Below are 17435 nucleotides of genomic sequence, written 5' to 3'. Positions count from 1 at the left end.
GACTAAACACTGGAGACAATTTACTGCTACAAAGAAATATTTATGTGGTTGAAAGTAGCTGATAATGAAGATAGTTGGCAAGCTTTTCCACAGCACCCCACTCACAGGCCCCTAGCTCACAGAGCTGTGCACATGCTGCTGGAGGCAGAGTGCTGCCTACGCACTACACAAAGACGAAGCCAAGGACCCACAGTAAGGAGGTGACTGCAGAGGAGAACCACAATCATTTTATTTCTAGAGATAGTTTAGATTTTTCCTTTCCCCCCAAAACTAAAGAGATCCCAGTGATAACAATGTCTTTCACTGACATTTTTGTGATCCTAAATATATGTTATATAACTCACAATTAGAAGTTTTAATAAACACAACATTTAAAAAGGTTAATTCTAAATGTTTATCCCCTATCACCTTTAAAGAATTTTATGGATTAAAAATGTCTGCATCAAACAAAAATTTCACAGAGTTGTCACAAATTTTAAAGAATGACATGATTTAAGTAAGACTTATTATTAGAACAAGTTGGAAGAATAAAAATCCAAACAGCCCACTGAAATGTAGAACAGAATCCATCATGACACTATGAAACACTCCAAGTAACTTGTTTCCACAAGCTATATATTTTTTCTATCTCTACTCACCAATGAGAGCTCCTCGCTGACAAGTGAGCGCTACAACACACTAGTTACGGTACAACAAAAGAAACTGGAATTTCTATATATGAGTTTAATAAATCACGGTTTATTTAATAAAGTGCGGGGGGTGAAATGAGGACTGATATACAATCAATAGGTCTTAAATCTTTCTTCCCCGGACTACCTCCATCTTCCTGCTTATTAGCAGGACAAGGCAAGCTGAGGTTTATTTTAACACATTCTTTATAACTGCCCTCTCCAGAGAAAATTAGAATACAAATAGCAGTAGGCATTTAGTAAATACGTCACAGGCAAAGAAGTTCAACTGTCCAGTTCTGAAGTCTAATGCCAAGGAGCTCTGAAGCCTTAAGACTGAGTGATCTGCAGTGTTTCCAACATGTCTTCAACTGCCTTGAGAGAGTATTTGGTTTCCTTCTTACTTCGACCTGCAAACTAATTAAAAAGAAAAAGCAGTTCAATTAGGCTCAATTTCATCAAAAAGTTTAACCACCACACCTCATCTTCATATTGATGGTGAAACTATTATTGTATTATTTGTGTGAAATCACATGTGCTTTTCAATATGAGCAAACTGAGTTGTGTGGACATTTGTCTTAGGGTTTCATCTGTAATTGAAGTGTACAAATACTTCACTACATACTTGGGCAGTTTAACCTGATTTTAATTAGTATGATAACTTACAAAAGCTTAGGCTGGACTTTAAAACTACCTTAAATACAGACTCCCAAACACTTATGAAGTACTGCATAACTTAGATGAAGTTTAACCAGATACATAGAGGAATATACTTGATATTTACTTGTCTGCCAACACATGCTTGGAATTTCAAGCAAGGTGCAATATAAATTAAAGTGCTTTAAACATTTAAAAGTAAAAATGTACATACATTGACATTATTTATAACAGGTCCCATATTTAACATTTCAGATTTGTTGGTTAGCTGGATGATTCACAACTTGTCTATTAAGTTCTAATTTAATTTATAAAACTACGTGGGATTAGATTTTATAATGAAAGCACAAAAATAGTACATCTAGTCCCAGGTTTGTGTATAACAACGCAAATTAGTAGCATATAAATTCAAAACTCATACACTTCACCACTGGGCAATCAGTGCTGAATACCCCATGCTGATTTCAAAATGAGTTTTCTAACTGTGCTGACAATCACCAGCATTTGCATCAGGTCTGGTTTAACACAACAGACTTATCAGTTAAGTCAGTGTTCCTGTGAGGGTAGGGGTCCATCTATTTTATCTGTAGTTCTTTCTTTCCCATGGTCTATGTATTGATTAAAATGTGGTATTAGCAGCATCTCGTATTTCTAGTTAAGACATTTTCCAGCAACTGTCTTTTGACAGTAAGTGCTTAATAAGTACTGGATTTACTATGTGTTTCTTTTCTTCTGTAATTACTGATTTGGCAAATTACTCATGACCTGTGCAGAAGATGAAATTAGAGCTCAGGTAACAGGAGCACAGGCCTCATGACTGGTACCCTCCTCCAACCTGACTACACTCAGCATGGTAATTCCTACAGCATTAATTGCTGCAGCTCAGTGACTATTTGATGGGAGACAACACAAGATTATCTTAGAGACAGAGTGGAACACAAGGCACCTTGTCTTTCATAAGGCATCACAGCCTAAGTTATCAAAATGTTTAAAATAACAGTCATGTTTACAAATGATGGCAATAACACCGTATTTAAACCTTTCTGAAAATTATTTCTCTTGACAAAGAGAATTAATAAATTTACCTTTGTGGGATTTACAAAGAACACAAAGGGTTTCCTTTACCTCTGTTTACTCAGTGCAAGCAGCAATGGCTCTTATCAAATAATTTACAGATTAATTTTGAGGAAAACCTTTGATGGGTTGGGAGCAAGGGTATAAAATAGGATGCCACACACTAGTAATTATTCTAATTTCTCAAGTGCAAAGTAAAAATAAAAATTTTGTAAAGCTTTAAAATATATTTTTAAATACAGGATTTTTAAAATGTTTATGTAAATATACTTTTAGAAGTAAAAGTATGATTTTTCAAAGTTAGCTAATAAAAATACACACCTAGCCTAGTGTCACCACTACTAACAACCACTGCAATTTGAGATAAACCTGTCAGAACACATTTAAAAAGTTGAAAATATAAATCTATCATTTCAAATTCTGCGGGATATGCAATTATTTCTGTCTATCCCAGAATTATATGCCAGTTGAACTGATTAGGACAGACTCTTATTTTCCTTCAAAGTAGGATTTAGTTTTCCATTTCCAAAGAACAGTTATAGACTCACTTCTACAATCATAATAACATACAGATCACTGACAGGCAAATTTAACAGTGTAAGAAAGGAGTGTTGATCTGGAAAATTGTCAGTAAGTTTACAATAAACTTTTCCTGAGCACTAAATCAATGACTGTTCTGCTCAACATGCTAGACCAATTACCTAATTAAAGAGAAGGTAGTGGCCACATTTTGTTTAAAGGGATGCAAAGAAAAGTTGATGATAAAACCTCATTTTATAAAGTTTATAAATATGTTTAAAACACCAAAGAGTATTTATTTTATGCTTTACAATGGATTATATGCTTAGATACAAGTTCCTAGATTTTCAAATGGATCTACAAGATTTTTGTCGTTACAAAAATGGGAGTCTGGAAGCTACACTTCTGATATCATTCACAGATACTTATTTATCCAAGTGATACTTGCTTGAGCAAACTATTCATACCTATCTTATCGATCTTAAAACAGTAACAACAAAAGTCCCCAGAAAGAACACAAAAACAACCAACAATAAAAAATTTCATTCTCAAATGTACCAGTGTGATAGCCAGTAAGAGTGAAAAACTGAGGGACATGGAGATGTAAGCTGTAACCCAGCCCTTTGGAGGCTGAGTCAGGAGGACTGTCACACAGTCAAGGCCATAGCCTGGCTTTCCCCAGGCTGCATATAAAAATCCAGACCCTCCTACTTCCACAAAAAGAAAAGCAAAACACAACAAAACAACAACTATGGTTGCTATGGAATTTACAACGGCGAACCCAGAGGTTCAAGCATATAAGCAATTCTCTGAGAGCCCTTTCTATGGATCAGTGAGAATTTACAAAACTTTATAAAAACAAAGTGGATCTAATAACATAATAAATGGAGGAAATATAGACACTGAGCTAAAAGGAAAGGGAAGGAAGGAGGACGGAGGAAGAAGGGAGAAAACGAATATTGAAGAAAGCGCAAATGTTACCAAGAACAGAGTTTAGGTCTATGAACAATGGATTAAAACAGCAAAATGATGTCAATTAATGAAGTGGTTCTCACACAGTAGGAAAAACATATGCATCGCAATATAATATATACATATAAAATGATTAATGCACTTGAACACACTGAACTTCAGATTTTTTCAGTCATTTGAAAGAGAAAATAAGCAGTTATAAAAATGTGCCGTTCATACATCCAAAAGTGGACATCAAAAATTAAAATTCATATTAACAGATAAGAAGACAGACTTTATTAAAGTATCTAAGTAGATAAGAAATATATGAAGATGTTCAACCTCACTGCACATTACAGAAACGCAACGTAAAAACAGGAGCTAACACTGAGCACACAGCGAAGAGCCGCTAGCAGGATGACAGTTCTCTGAAGATGTGGAGTAATAATAATATTAACTTAGAAAATTCTTCTCTAATAAACATACATGGATTATAAATCAGTGTTAACAAGTGTAAAAACGCATCAGATGCACACACACACACACACACACACACATAGACAAAAAAGTTACAGAAAGTTAACTGTAGGCTTATCCTTAACAACTATATAAGAGACTCTAGCACATAAATGAACAGACTTCAGACATATGTAATCTCAAACCTAGCACTGAGAAAAATAAAAAAGGCAAAATGAATATGGCATGATTCCATAACCTAGGAGGGACTAAGCCAGTACTCCTGAAGAGGACACAAGAATGAAAACTGGATGGACCTACCAGAACTAATGTTAGCTCTTACTCTCCTAATACATGGACTGTGTATTGTTTACTGAATGCCTATTTATAACTGCGGTTCTGGTTTCCACATATGGAATAATTTAATAATAGCTGATTTTAAAAATGTATTCATGCTATGTCAAAAGATCAGTTTCTCAGTAGCTTGTTGTTTCTAATAAAATCTAACATACTCATACATTGTACATACTATTAGTTCGTGTTGTTATACTGGTGCTTTCTTTAAAACACACACATACACACACCACAGATCTGGGCTATGCCAACTCCATTTGAAGAAACACAGACTAGCTATTTATGAGCATTTTGAGTCTTAATATGCTAAAAGAACTAAGATTTTCTGTAATATATAATATACATAAGTAAAAGTTATTTTCAATGATATAATTAGGGGCACAGAATTTTTTTTAATGGCCCCAATCCTATCCAACCAAAGAATGCTAAAGCAACATGAAAACCAAATGAACAGAAGGAAAAACCAGCCCTCAAATGACATATTTCAAGAAACCTGATCATAAGCAAGTTTCTAAACATTCCAATGTGATCATGTGGCCAATGGCAGCAGGACTGCAAGAGAGAACCAGCTCAAGGTTGGAGCAAGAGAAGGAGAGAATACATAATTCCTTATATTAATTCAAAAAAAAATATGAACATTAATCCCCCAAAGAGATAGACCTGAGCTGAAGAATCTACAAATAGCCTAAAGTTTACTTCCAAAGAGGCTCATCTGAAAGCTTTATGTACCAAGTATGTAAGACCTCAAACATGCAGCCACCACCTGTTTCCTAAAGCAGAAATGGGTCAAAGCATGAAGAAAACCACTAAAATCCAAAATCAAACTATATAGGACAGAAATGTTGAAAAACAGGAAAAAAATGGTCCGAGGCTAAGGAGGGACTAACAGCAGAGGAAAAGCAATGGTAGACATCGCAGAACATGTCCAGCTCAGAGTTCCACCTGAGAAGTCCAGGCCTACAGAGCAGGCAAGCCAGGTTAATGGGGACAAAGACCAGACACACAGAGCAGTATAAAGGAGTTCCTGGCAACAAGGGAGGAAGGCACGGTGAAGACAGGAAAGCCACCCTACCATATCTCCCATGCCCAACCCACATACGCTTCCTAACAGCCCAGGACCTCATTCCAACGTGGAAAACAAGAAAAAGAACAGGACCAAACTCTATAGTGAATTATTAGGTTAATACCTACAGATTGACAGAAAAAAGATCAAAAACGAGTATAAGGCAAGAAAAGAAACAGCAATGTATAACTGCAGTCTTGCAAAAGGAAATAGTAATTCCAAGAGTATCTTTTCTCAAATAAGAGAACTAAATCCTATAAACAACTGTTCTGTGCATTTAGAAATACTGATCCAAAACCAGACTAAAGATGTCACATATTATTAAATATAAAGATAAAGAAAAATGTCCTTTGTACAACCAAGCAAAAGTGTAAATCGCTTAGGAACATCAGGATGGTTTTAGGTTTCTGGACAACATTCTATCCAAAAGCCATTGGGAAAATATGGTTAAAACACCTAAGTAAATGTTAGCCAAACAGCAGATAAACTGCTACACTGTCCTGTAAATATAAACGCTGTCAAAAATATACAAGTGGGTATTCTTCTCATGAACAAATTTACCATGAAAAAGTTCCCTTGGGGGCAGGGAGGGGAGAAGAATCTCCTAGAAAGGAGCCAAAAGAAACTAAGCAGCAAAGTTCAATATAAACTCTGATATACACACAGACAGTACAGGCCTTAGTATGCGGTCTGGTTCGTTCGCCATCAGGCCTTCCCTTAGCCTCTTTTTATTTGCTGAGATATCTTTCATCAACATGCATTCTCACATCCAAATTGCTTCCAAGCTGCATCCTCTAGTTTAACTTCTAGCATTTAAAATTCCTTCATAGTTAACAGATGAGATTTATAAATTAAAGGTTAATTATATCATTAAGCTAATAGACTGCTTTGTCAGGGAAAGGTCATAAAGGAAACATTTGTTAAAGGGCCAAGGCATCAGAAAAACAACTTTTAATAACAAACATTTGGCTTTATAGTTTGCAGAGACCCAAGTGACAAAGAAATATATCAAGTAATCTACATGAGAAAATTGTCAATACTCACCTGATAAGCTCTGTTTATTTGATTAGCAGCCCAACTAGCATATTTGATGTTGTCTTTTTTCATTTTTGCACTTGCTTTTGGATTAGAAGCGATATGACTTGCAGACTAAAAACAAAAAAGAAACATCAAAAACAAAACTCTCTCTTCTATTTAAGATAATAAAAACATGTAAAAGTCATACTCTAGGGACTTGATAACAAGTTTTAAAATATTGAAGCAAAAAATATCTAAAATTACTTAATTATGTATGTATATCAGCTTTTAAAGCTAAAATCTCTATCACATAATTTATAAACCACAAGTATTTTACTTAGGTTATTGTTGTTTCTTGCTATTGAAACATATTTAATAATCTCCAATGTTGGAATTATCAAACATTAACAGAGAGATCTCAAAAACACTTTAGCACAACTTCCTATATTAATAGATGAAAATATTCAGCCCAATAGAACTCATCAAACTCGAACAAAACAAGTTAATGGAAGTCTCTGAATCAAAGAAGATGTTTACCTCTAACCAACTGGTCTTTATGCTATACCAAGACCTTCCAAATTATATTCTACAGAACTCAATTACCACTGCAATTTGATCTACCTTTAAAAGCAGTGTAGTTTAATAAGAGATTCTTAGTCCAATTGCTATAAAAAAACAACCCGTAAACAAGAGGCCGATTGTAAAATGTGTGTTCCTAGGTCAGGGAAGGGAGCGGCTGAACTTTGGTCTTACTACAAAGCTGTTTTTTTTTTTTTTTTTTTTTTTTAATTTTTTATTATTAATTTATTCTTGTTACATCTCAATGGTTATCCCATCTCTTGTGTCCTCCCATTCTTCCCTCCCCCCCATTTTCCCCTTATTCCCCTCCCCTATGACTGTTCCTGAGGGGGATTACCTCCCCCTGTATATGCTCATAGGGTATCAAGTCTCTTCTTGGTAACCTGCTGTCCTTCCTCTGAGTGCCACCAGGTCTCCCCCTCCAGGGGACATGGTCAAATGTGAGGCACCAGAGTACATGAGAAAGTCATATCCCACTCTCCACTCAAGTGTGGAGACTGTTCTGACCATTGGCTAGATCTGGGTAGGGGTTTAAAGTTTACCGCCTGTATTGTCCTTGGCTGGTGCCTTAGTTTGAGCGGGACCCCTGGGCCCAAATAGAACCTGCCTATGAGACTTAAGAAAAACTAAGGCTTGCTTTACCCCTGCTCTCCTTCAGTCTCTGCTCTCTCCTCTCAGGCAGTGGGTCATCCTGTAGCAAATGTGAATTATTATGACATTTTGAGTATGAACTTCAGCAAATGTAGTGGCTGAAAGACTGAATAATCAAATTCTGGGACTGGAATCCAGCTAACCAAGAGGGCTGATGTTCATTTTTGAGTAAATTAATTATGGTTGTGTCTTAGTTGCACCATTTGTGAATTTCAGGTAACAAACAAATAGAGGGTTTACATTCTTGATGTGAATACCTACTGATTTAAAATGAGAAGTAGAACTCAGAGCAATGTCCAGCATAGAAGGAGTTCCATATAAGCCAGCAATTGTTAGTAGTATCTGTCACGGAGCTTTAAAGACGGTTTGATTTATTAGCTCCTGCTAACAATGGTGCATCTCCAAGCCACTGAAATTGTTTATAGTAGAATCAAAGAAAACTTTCTTCACATTTTTTAAAGAATACTTTCTTTCCTAAAAAAAATTATTTGTTTGTTTCTTCTTCTTATGCCTGTATTTTTAATCAGTTCTCTTTCACTGGCTTCAAGAAGAAGACATTCATCCAAGAGTCCACTAAAAAAGACTAGTAAGGTAGACGTGGTGGTGCACACCTTTAATCCCAGCACTCGGGAGGCAGAGGCAGGCAGATCTCTGTGAGTTCGAGGCCAGCCTGATCTACAAAGCAAGTCCAGTACAGTACACAGAGAAACCCTGTCTCAAAAAATAAAAACAAACAGAAGACTAGTAAAATATTGACAACAGTAAATAGACTCAGTAAAATTTTTTTTAAGAGTATATGAATTTGAGAGGGAAAAGTGATGGGGAGGATATGGAATGAGTTGGGAGGAAATATAAGGTGAATTTTATCAAAACATACACATATTGAAATTCTCAAATAATAAATATTCAAAAACAAGGGAATTAAAGTAAATAACAATTTCAAAGAACTAAGGGACCTGTTAAAGTTTGTTTCCCTAGCCTTTCTGATGCAAACAGATGCTTATTTCAAAACTATTCTAAAGCTCTACAAATCTTCCTGCTTCTCATAGCTCTTGTTAATTGATTCTCTAAGCTCTTTGTGGGGCATGCATAAGTGATAACTATATAATCTCACAAATAATTTTCAAACTGTTTTTCACACCTTTAAAAATGATTACATTTTGACATACTAGAGATTTATTTTCTAATATTTTTTGTTGACATAGCTTAAAATGCTCTATATGAAAAAAGACATGGGGCACAAACCCAAGAATATCAAAACAAATCAACAATACATATTATACTTGGTGTCTAACACTGCTCATTTCAGATATGCCAAATACATCTCAAGCAAGGTGTCAATGGGAAAGGATGAACTAAAATTCACAATTAAAGCATGTTACACCTTCTTGTCATAACTACCTACTCATCAAGAGAATACAAGGCAAGCAGGGACAGACTGGAAGGTCAGTTAAGTGCATTTTGAATGACAGACTCTGTAAAGTAACGTTGAACACGCACATCAACTCACCATATAAAGCCCAAACAGAGCTCTCATGTTTCTGTTGTTGAGTTTTAGTGCCTGTGCAAAATACTTTCTTGAAAGCTCGAGGTTTTCAAGTCCACCTTGGGTGTATTTGACCTGTTAAAAGTTGCAGATTGCTGAAATCTGTTTATTTGACTACTTTGAAATGTAGCATGCTTCATCTTACATAGGCACTATGTAATGAGAACAGATATTCTTTAAACGAATGCAACATGCAAAACGAAGTCACCTTAAGGCAGCTAATCCAAAACGTAAGACACACTCTCGCTCTTGCTGAACTGTTCTCTTCCGTGATCATCAAATCACTGAGTTATGACCAAAATGTCGTAACACTACCAAGTATAGCACAGTTTACACTCCAATAGCCTCTATGTTCTATTTCTTGTATATAAACCGACACTTTGAACACAAGTTCCCTGTTTTACATGTGCACTTTAGCAATGCGAGCAATTGTCTTTTTACATTCTTTTATAATGAGGTATTTGTAATCTTACAGCATTCAGTTATCCTGCGATTCCTAAGAGTGTGCAAATTAAACATATACTTCCTACATCTCATAAGTTTCCTAGAATACATATTCAAAAGCAAGCAAATTTATAAATGTCTCAGGAGCAATCAAATATTGATAACTGTGATGTAAATGATTCACAATTAGGAAAGAATACAACATAAATAGTGTACTAAACCACACAGAATTTTAGTTTACCTAGGACTTTTCATTGAAAAGTTAGTATTTAAATTCAATATGTCAAGTTTTTAGCTTGAATTCCCTCACCACTCATTAAATAGCTTGTGTAATGTGAAAACAGACTTGGTAACATAATGAGAGGCAAAAGCAGCGAAGTCAACTTGCGCCGTGCTGCTGCTGCAAACACTTACCTCGGCGTACTGCTGGCAGTATAAGTGGTTATGTGGATTCGTCATCATTAGTTCCTCTAAGCAGAAGGCTGCTTTTGCGTAGCTGCAAAATATTGATGCGTCATACTGATTTTAAGTCACAACTTTTTGTAAACACACCTTAAAATAATTTTAAACCCTTAGTGACATTAGATATTTTATTTTTAAAACTATTTAAACAGAATTAAAGCATTTACTGAATCAAAATACGAATAACATCAAAACTTTTATTGAAATGAATAGGCAGATCTATGTTTAAGTCCCAACGTAATCCTTAGAGCTATGTGCTCATCCTCTCCACTTCTCCACTTACGGAGAATCCTAAATACTTAGATATTGCCACATTTACCCAGGGAGGCAGTGAGTACTCAAGAGACCAAGGTAAGGAAGGTTATTTTTAGTATTTGTTATCAGCATGCGACTATTAACACTTGGTATCTTTCTTGAAATATATACAGTCTAAATTCACACCTTCATATAGAATAATATATGATTTTTGTAAGTGCTCATTATGCATTCTGCAGGACTCAAGATATTTATGTGTACTAACCCATTTTATCTTACCAAAAGTTAATGTTATGATTCCCTAGCAGAGAGCCGGAGCCCGGAGGGGTCAGCTCTCAGGCACGCTGCACCACTGTAGAGCGCCTACCTGTCTTGTCTTACACAGCTCCACACACAACAAAAACTATGGCAGCTTAGGAATGAAATTGCCAGTGGGTATAGCAGTTTAACAAACACACAAAAGAATCAGCTTCATCCTGAAAATTCCCAAAAATTGTATTTTAGATTTCTGGATGGTCTTACATATATATTCCCATCCAACCAAGCTTTTCAACACTTATTTTTACACCTAAAATTTAGCATTTGTTCTTGTAAGGTATCCACTCAATAAGTAGCTAAATAAATGACTAAATGCAAATGTAAAACAAAACCTAAAACATCTATTTATCTAAAAGATAAGGAGAAAGCAGTCTTTATCTTATTCAATAGCTAAAAGTGTTCCTTTATCTAAGATGCCATCAAAAATTCAAATTAAGGTTAAGATAAATTGTCCTTAGAAGACTGAAATGGGTTTGTGGTCAAACACTTAAATGGGTTCGACTGAACTCTGGAGCTGATGCAGCATAAAACAAAACAAGGCAGGGAACACTGAAGTTAGGAGGATAGACATAAGGAAATTTGTCATGGCTTTATGTTTTATTGAAGTTTCTAAGTTTTCTGCATTAGGTATTTCTTTACTTTTAACAAAAAAGATTTCCTTGATAATATGAAAATTTTTAAATGCTTTTTTTAGTTACAGAAGTATTCAAAAAGTACAAAGAAATTGTAAATGATTGCCCTTTGTTTAAAAAAAAATCTAACCTAAAAGTCATTGTAAGGTCTGCTGAAAATCTAGTGTTCTATTGAATTATATGTGGTCTCACATGTCTGAGAGGATCCTAAACACGAATAAGCCTATACACACTTATTCTGAACATAATTCAGTAAACAAATTCCTCACTCTAAGAAGAAAGTCTGGCAGAATCTGACAGAATGGAAGAATGGCTCTCGAATGTACTATGCATTTCATTGTGTGCCAGCTTTTATTCTAGATACCACTTTCATGTACAGGATTCCCACAGTCCTTTGTATAGACTTTAAATATATAGACTTGGGCAAAGGCAACATATAAACTTCTTCATTCTATCTTATTTCTGGTGTCACCTGTATATGGTATCAGAACAACATTAACTATCCACACCAACAAAACACATGCATGGGAATCTAAGTTTGTATTTCAAAAAGAAGGGAAGATATAATGTGATTGGTATACTTCAGACTTAGAGCTAAGAGGGAAAAGAGCTATAGGGAGGCTGGTGCTAATGCTGTGTTATCTGCAAACCTCCACTAGGACTCTGCACTAATCCTTTCACACTGGGATTTCCTCTTGTCACTACAGCAATAAAAAAAGCTAACAAAAACATTAAATATCCAATAACCAAGTTCCTACAGCATCCAACATTCTTGATTACACTTCGTCTTTAACCCAGGCAACAGAACACTCCTGCTCTGGAAGAATTGATTCTCTTAGTGCCCAGGCTAATAAATGCATACAATTGACTGCATTTTTAAACAGCAGGGAGCATAATACTCTTTGTGTATGAGAACAATTTGAACTCAAAAATTCACAATTTTGATTCCCCAAAAGTAATAGCTTTGCAAAAGGTCATTCGGATTTTAAAGGACCCCATTTCTATTTGAAAGAAAAACTTATTTCCTGAACAAAAATAAGTTAGTAAGACCAGATGATGCAGTTAAAAACTATTCACATATTATAACTAGCAATTTTATTATTTTTCATTTATTTGCTCACTTAGTTTTTCACCTAAAACAAGGAACTGACTTCTTTTCAATCTTCTGAAAACAAGTCTACTAAACTTTATAATTTCATTCTTACTCATGTTCATTGATATAAAGTTCTGCAAGTTCATGCCAGGCTTCTTGGTCTCCAACAAACCTGACAGGAGGCAAAAGGAAAAAGAGTGTGTGTAAGTGTTCTATAAATGAATACACTAGAAAATCAAATGCAAATTCCATTTTAATTAAAAAAGATTTATCAGAATAACAAAACACAATCCTCTTGTAAAACACTCACTGTTCCAGATACTCATTGAGCTCTCGAATGGCCTCCACATTTCTCCCCTGGGCTTTTCGAATGGCAATCTTACGCTTTCTGGCAGCCTGTGGGTTGACATTAATAAAGGATTAGGTCCTCACGATTCCCTGGGTTTTGTAAAGAAAGTAATTTGACTGTGCAAATTATTATCTCAATGCCAATGAAGTTCCATTGTCGAAGAACTGCTTTAGTGAGAGTTTATAAACATACTCCATGACATCCCACTGGGGAACTCAGACATTCCTCCAGCAATCACACATGCTTTACTTTTCATGCATGCAAAAATGTATGCATCATTTCATCTAAATAATAACCATCCAGAGTCCTGTAATTACAAGCCAGCAGGGAATCTTAATCTCCACCCAACCTAATGTTCTTTACTCTGCCTCATTTCTAGGATTGGTATCTTAAGAGGCAGTGGAGATTAGAGGGAAAAGAAAATCACACAACTGACACTTGAATGTCATTACACAAATCTGGCTTCTGACAACTTTTTCAAAATTTTGAGAGAAAAGCTCTCTCTCAAGTTATGCTCTCAAAGTTAAGCTCTCTCAAAAGTTATGAACCTTTGAAAAAATAAAACAGATGTTGATAAAAATATTTTATAATAAAATGATTTAAAACTTATAAAGTAATAAAATGATAAATGTTGAAAATAATGTTATAATTTATGCATTCTTCAAATAACTATTAGATAACTGTTGTTTGCCAGAGACTGTGCCAGACAATGAAATGATAAAGATAAAAACGAAATAAATAATTTTTATCAGAAATCTCATAAGACATATACATTTAGTACATTTTTAATGTAGTAAGAGCAATGACAGAGATATCTCAGATGTCATGAGAAGGTATCCCAATAAACTGTTACATGATGGATGAGTTTTAGCAGCAGAGAGGATTCTAGATACAGATGACAGCCAAAGCAAAGCACACCAGGGAGCCACGGTGGGACACTGCACCCTGGCAGAAACAAATAAGCTAAGGTGGAAGAAAGAGCATCATTATATGACTCGAGGTCAAGAGCACAGTAAGCTGCCAGGAACAGACAACACCATGAACAGGACCACATGTGCACTGCCTCTAACTCTGTCAAATTCAAATACAGGACAAACAAAATAAAATATGACTAGGGCCAAGTGGATTCTATTTATTATGAACATGATTTATTGCCTTATGGAATATATTCTCCACAAGAAACAAGCAGAAAAGGGAAAATGAATGAAACCTCTTTAACAGAGCTGGGATTGGAGCTCATTGGTTTGGCTCTGAAAATGAAAAATTAGAATATAATGCTGCTAAGCTAACAATCTTTAGTAATTACATATTTAAATATATATATTTTAAGAAGACCTTGACTATTCAGCTCATGGTAAAGGCCAAGCACACAAAACCACATAGTAGGTACATTCAATTGTTCAGCTTTTTTTTTTTAAAGTGGAGTATTATGTAAAACATGAAAATAAATATAAAATTTAGAAAATCTTAAGAATTCACAAGTTAACGTTTTGAAAGTAGTCAAGCCCTAAGGCCATTGGAAGACTACCACACAGTGGGAACCTTATCTCAAGGACTGAAAAGGAGGCATAAGCCAACTCATTCTGTCTCTTAGCTCTGCGCCCTCATCACACCCCCCTATCTCTATGTTTTTCTTTTTTTTAGAGACAAGAGTCTCGTTCTCTAGCTCAGGCTAGCACTGACTTCATCATCCTATCTCATCCTCCCAAGTCCTCCATTATAAGATTATACTATCAAGACTGGGTAAGAAACCTTAAATAAGATATCCAGCATTATTTGAAACACAGTCAAATTGGAAATAAAATCCAGCCTATTTTTTCACAACACTATTCCTTCCATATGCAGAGCAAAAAGTCTAGATTTTGAAATTAAAAAGACAGGCTGATTCTCACCTGTGACTTATCAACTTTCTAACCTGTTTCGAACCGTGCTCCCTCCCCTTTCCCCCAGCTGCCAGCACAAAGCGACTAGCAGAGTATGCGTGCACAGGGGGCGACTGACACTGTCCCTGAGCCTCTGTCTATGAGAAACTTCTAAGCCTTACCACAGCCTCTGGCATAGATTTGCTTTGCTCATTTACACCTTGACCCAAAATCCTTCCAGGATCAGTACAAAGAAAGTATGATACCATTACACAAATACACTGAAAAGTTGTTGAAAATACTAGAGTCAAACTACAAATTAGATAATCAAAGAACAAATTAGAATAGCATGTGATACACCTAGATTATAGTAAAGGGATTGTGTGAATGGGTTCATGAAAAGTATAATGAAAACACCTAACGATGCTGTAACTTGTTTTCTCAGTTAAATTATTGTTATTGGGATTATATTACATTATACATCACACACACACACACACACACACACACACACACACACACACACACACACACACACACACACACACCTTTTCCTTCCTCGAAACCATCCCATGGGTAAGTACTAAGTTGGTGCTTCATTTCTGATCAAAATGGAATGAATAGACACTACAAAATGTACTTTCCTGCCTAAAAACAACTAAAGACCTGGGCTGACTAACTACATTGACTAAGTATGTTTGAAGAGCAGAAGGGGTCAGGTGATAAAGCCCTGATCCCTGAGGAGCAGAACAGGCAGGCGGGTGCTACATTTATTCTCCTGCCTATCTTTAGAGAGATTTTTAAGGCTGCTGAGTATAAATGGAAAAACCAGAGTGAGACCAAAGGAATGCTTGAGTTCAAGTTTCCGGGAAGACCAAACGTGGTAGAGCGCATGAGGTGCAGTCCTGCACAGGAGAGCACAGAAGAAGGATGCACGGCTGCAGGGCTCCAGGAAGCACCCAGCTTTGCACTGATTAGTGATGTCAGCGAGGAAATGAACCACTGCCAGGCAGAGAACCGAAAGGAAGGTTTAGGGCGGTCAGTAGATAAGTACTCAAGCAGACTAAATATTAATCTAAAATGTCCATCAACTGTCATTTTGCATTTCTTGCTCCTACCTTTTTTTTTTTTAATCCAGTAACATATAACAATACTCTGAATTTTTGTAAATTATTTATTTGGATAAATCTTGGCAAAAGTCAATTGAAATCTTAAGATGTGTTATATAACTTGAGTGATTTGAATATCTGGATTTAAATTTCTATTACTAAAAAAAGAAAACTTCAAAACATCCTCCTTTTTTGGTATGGAATCATCAAGGGAAAGCTATTCAGGTCTTGAAACCCTGTCATTTGCTTTAAGTTTTAAGTAGAGAGTATACATTGTATCATATGGAAAATATTCAGCCAATTGTACTAAAGACAGTAACTGAAGCACACAGGTCAGGGTGCTCATTCACACTGACCAGGGCTGGACACTGAGAGCCTGCAGATACGCAGGGAAGACAGAAAGCAGCTGCCTTACACATTTTACAATGGGAAAGAACCTGAAAAATGGGCAGTGATAATTAAGTCTCTTCACTTTATATAAACAAAGGCAAGTCTCAGCTTACACAGCAGCGAGGCTGCAGGCTCCTGTGCACTCGCCCGCTGCTTTCCTGCAGTTTCTTCTTCTCTGGATACTTACCACTCAGCTGTCCAATTACAGTTCACAAACTCTCACTTAGAGTCAAGCAATATATCTTCAGAGAGCCACAAAGATGCCGTGGTTTTGAATAACTACCAAGCAACCAGGATATGGTTCAAAAAAGGTTTCTCTTGCCCTTTGACGGTTACTCAGAACATATAAAAATGTAGGTGAAAAAAAAAAGTTTTATTTTTTCTATCATGACGTCACTAGTAGAAAATTCACTACAAACTATGTTCAGGGACACAGAGGAACAGAAGCAGTGGTTTACCTTCCTGTGCACTCTGGAGAAGCAACTACAGTCTAGCTGAACAACGTCTTCAGAATGAAATTTTGTACAGAGGATAAAATGGAATCTCAACTCTATTCACGGCCACGGCTTATTTGATCCAACTCCCAGAGTCTGTGACTCGCTAACTGCACGATGACACTGGCTAGGTTTCTTCTCCATGATCTGGTTCTCTCATAAGTATAGTTACGTGCGACAAAATTGTGGGATAACAGTAACAATAATCAGATGACACACGTGATCAGCTCCATGAGGACTCACAGTAAATATTCTAAAACACTACATTTCGTCATCCTTGGCCTTGGCAACTCTATTACCCATCCTCCTGTCATCTGAGTTCACTTATCACACCTCTGTCTGGCAGAAAGTTGTGGCTTTACTCTAAGTTGGTGACAGAGCAGAAAATATAACATAAACTATTCTTCTACATATACACTCCTTACATCAGAATTAGCAAAGCCAAAACACATCAAATAAGTAAGACTTTCTTTCAGTCAATTCCAGCACCTC

The 17435-nt window shown here is 36.0% G+C and overlaps 1 protein-coding gene across 1 annotated transcript in view; it reads right to left on the bottom strand.

Annotated features, from left to right (window-relative positions):
• Positions 1–718: 718 nt before the first annotated feature.
• The window catches only part of Emc2 (ER membrane protein complex subunit 2), a 33114-nt gene continuing 16397 nt past the window's right edge, over positions 719–17435 (bottom strand). The window contains exons 6-11 of the mRNA XM_051159541.1: positions 13050–13135; positions 12852–12911; positions 10394–10475; positions 9500–9610; positions 6787–6891; positions 719–1085 (exon numbers count right to left, since the gene is read on the bottom strand). Coding sequence (XP_051015498.1) covers positions 999–1085; positions 6787–6891; positions 9500–9610; positions 10394–10475; positions 12852–12911; positions 13050–13135 — 531 coding nt within the window. The 3' untranslated portion in view covers positions 719–998. The remainder of the gene's footprint in view (positions 1086–6786; positions 6892–9499; positions 9611–10393; positions 10476–12851; positions 12912–13049; positions 13136–17435) is intronic.

This window comes from Acomys russatus, chromosome 17 (genome assembly GCF_903995435.1).
Source record: "Acomys russatus chromosome 17, mAcoRus1.1, whole genome shotgun sequence".
NCBI lineage: Eukaryota > Metazoa > Chordata > Mammalia > Rodentia > Muridae > Acomys > Acomys russatus.
The sequence above is the reverse complement of the archived record's forward strand: the minus strand, read 5'-3'. Positions and strand labels throughout refer to the sequence as shown.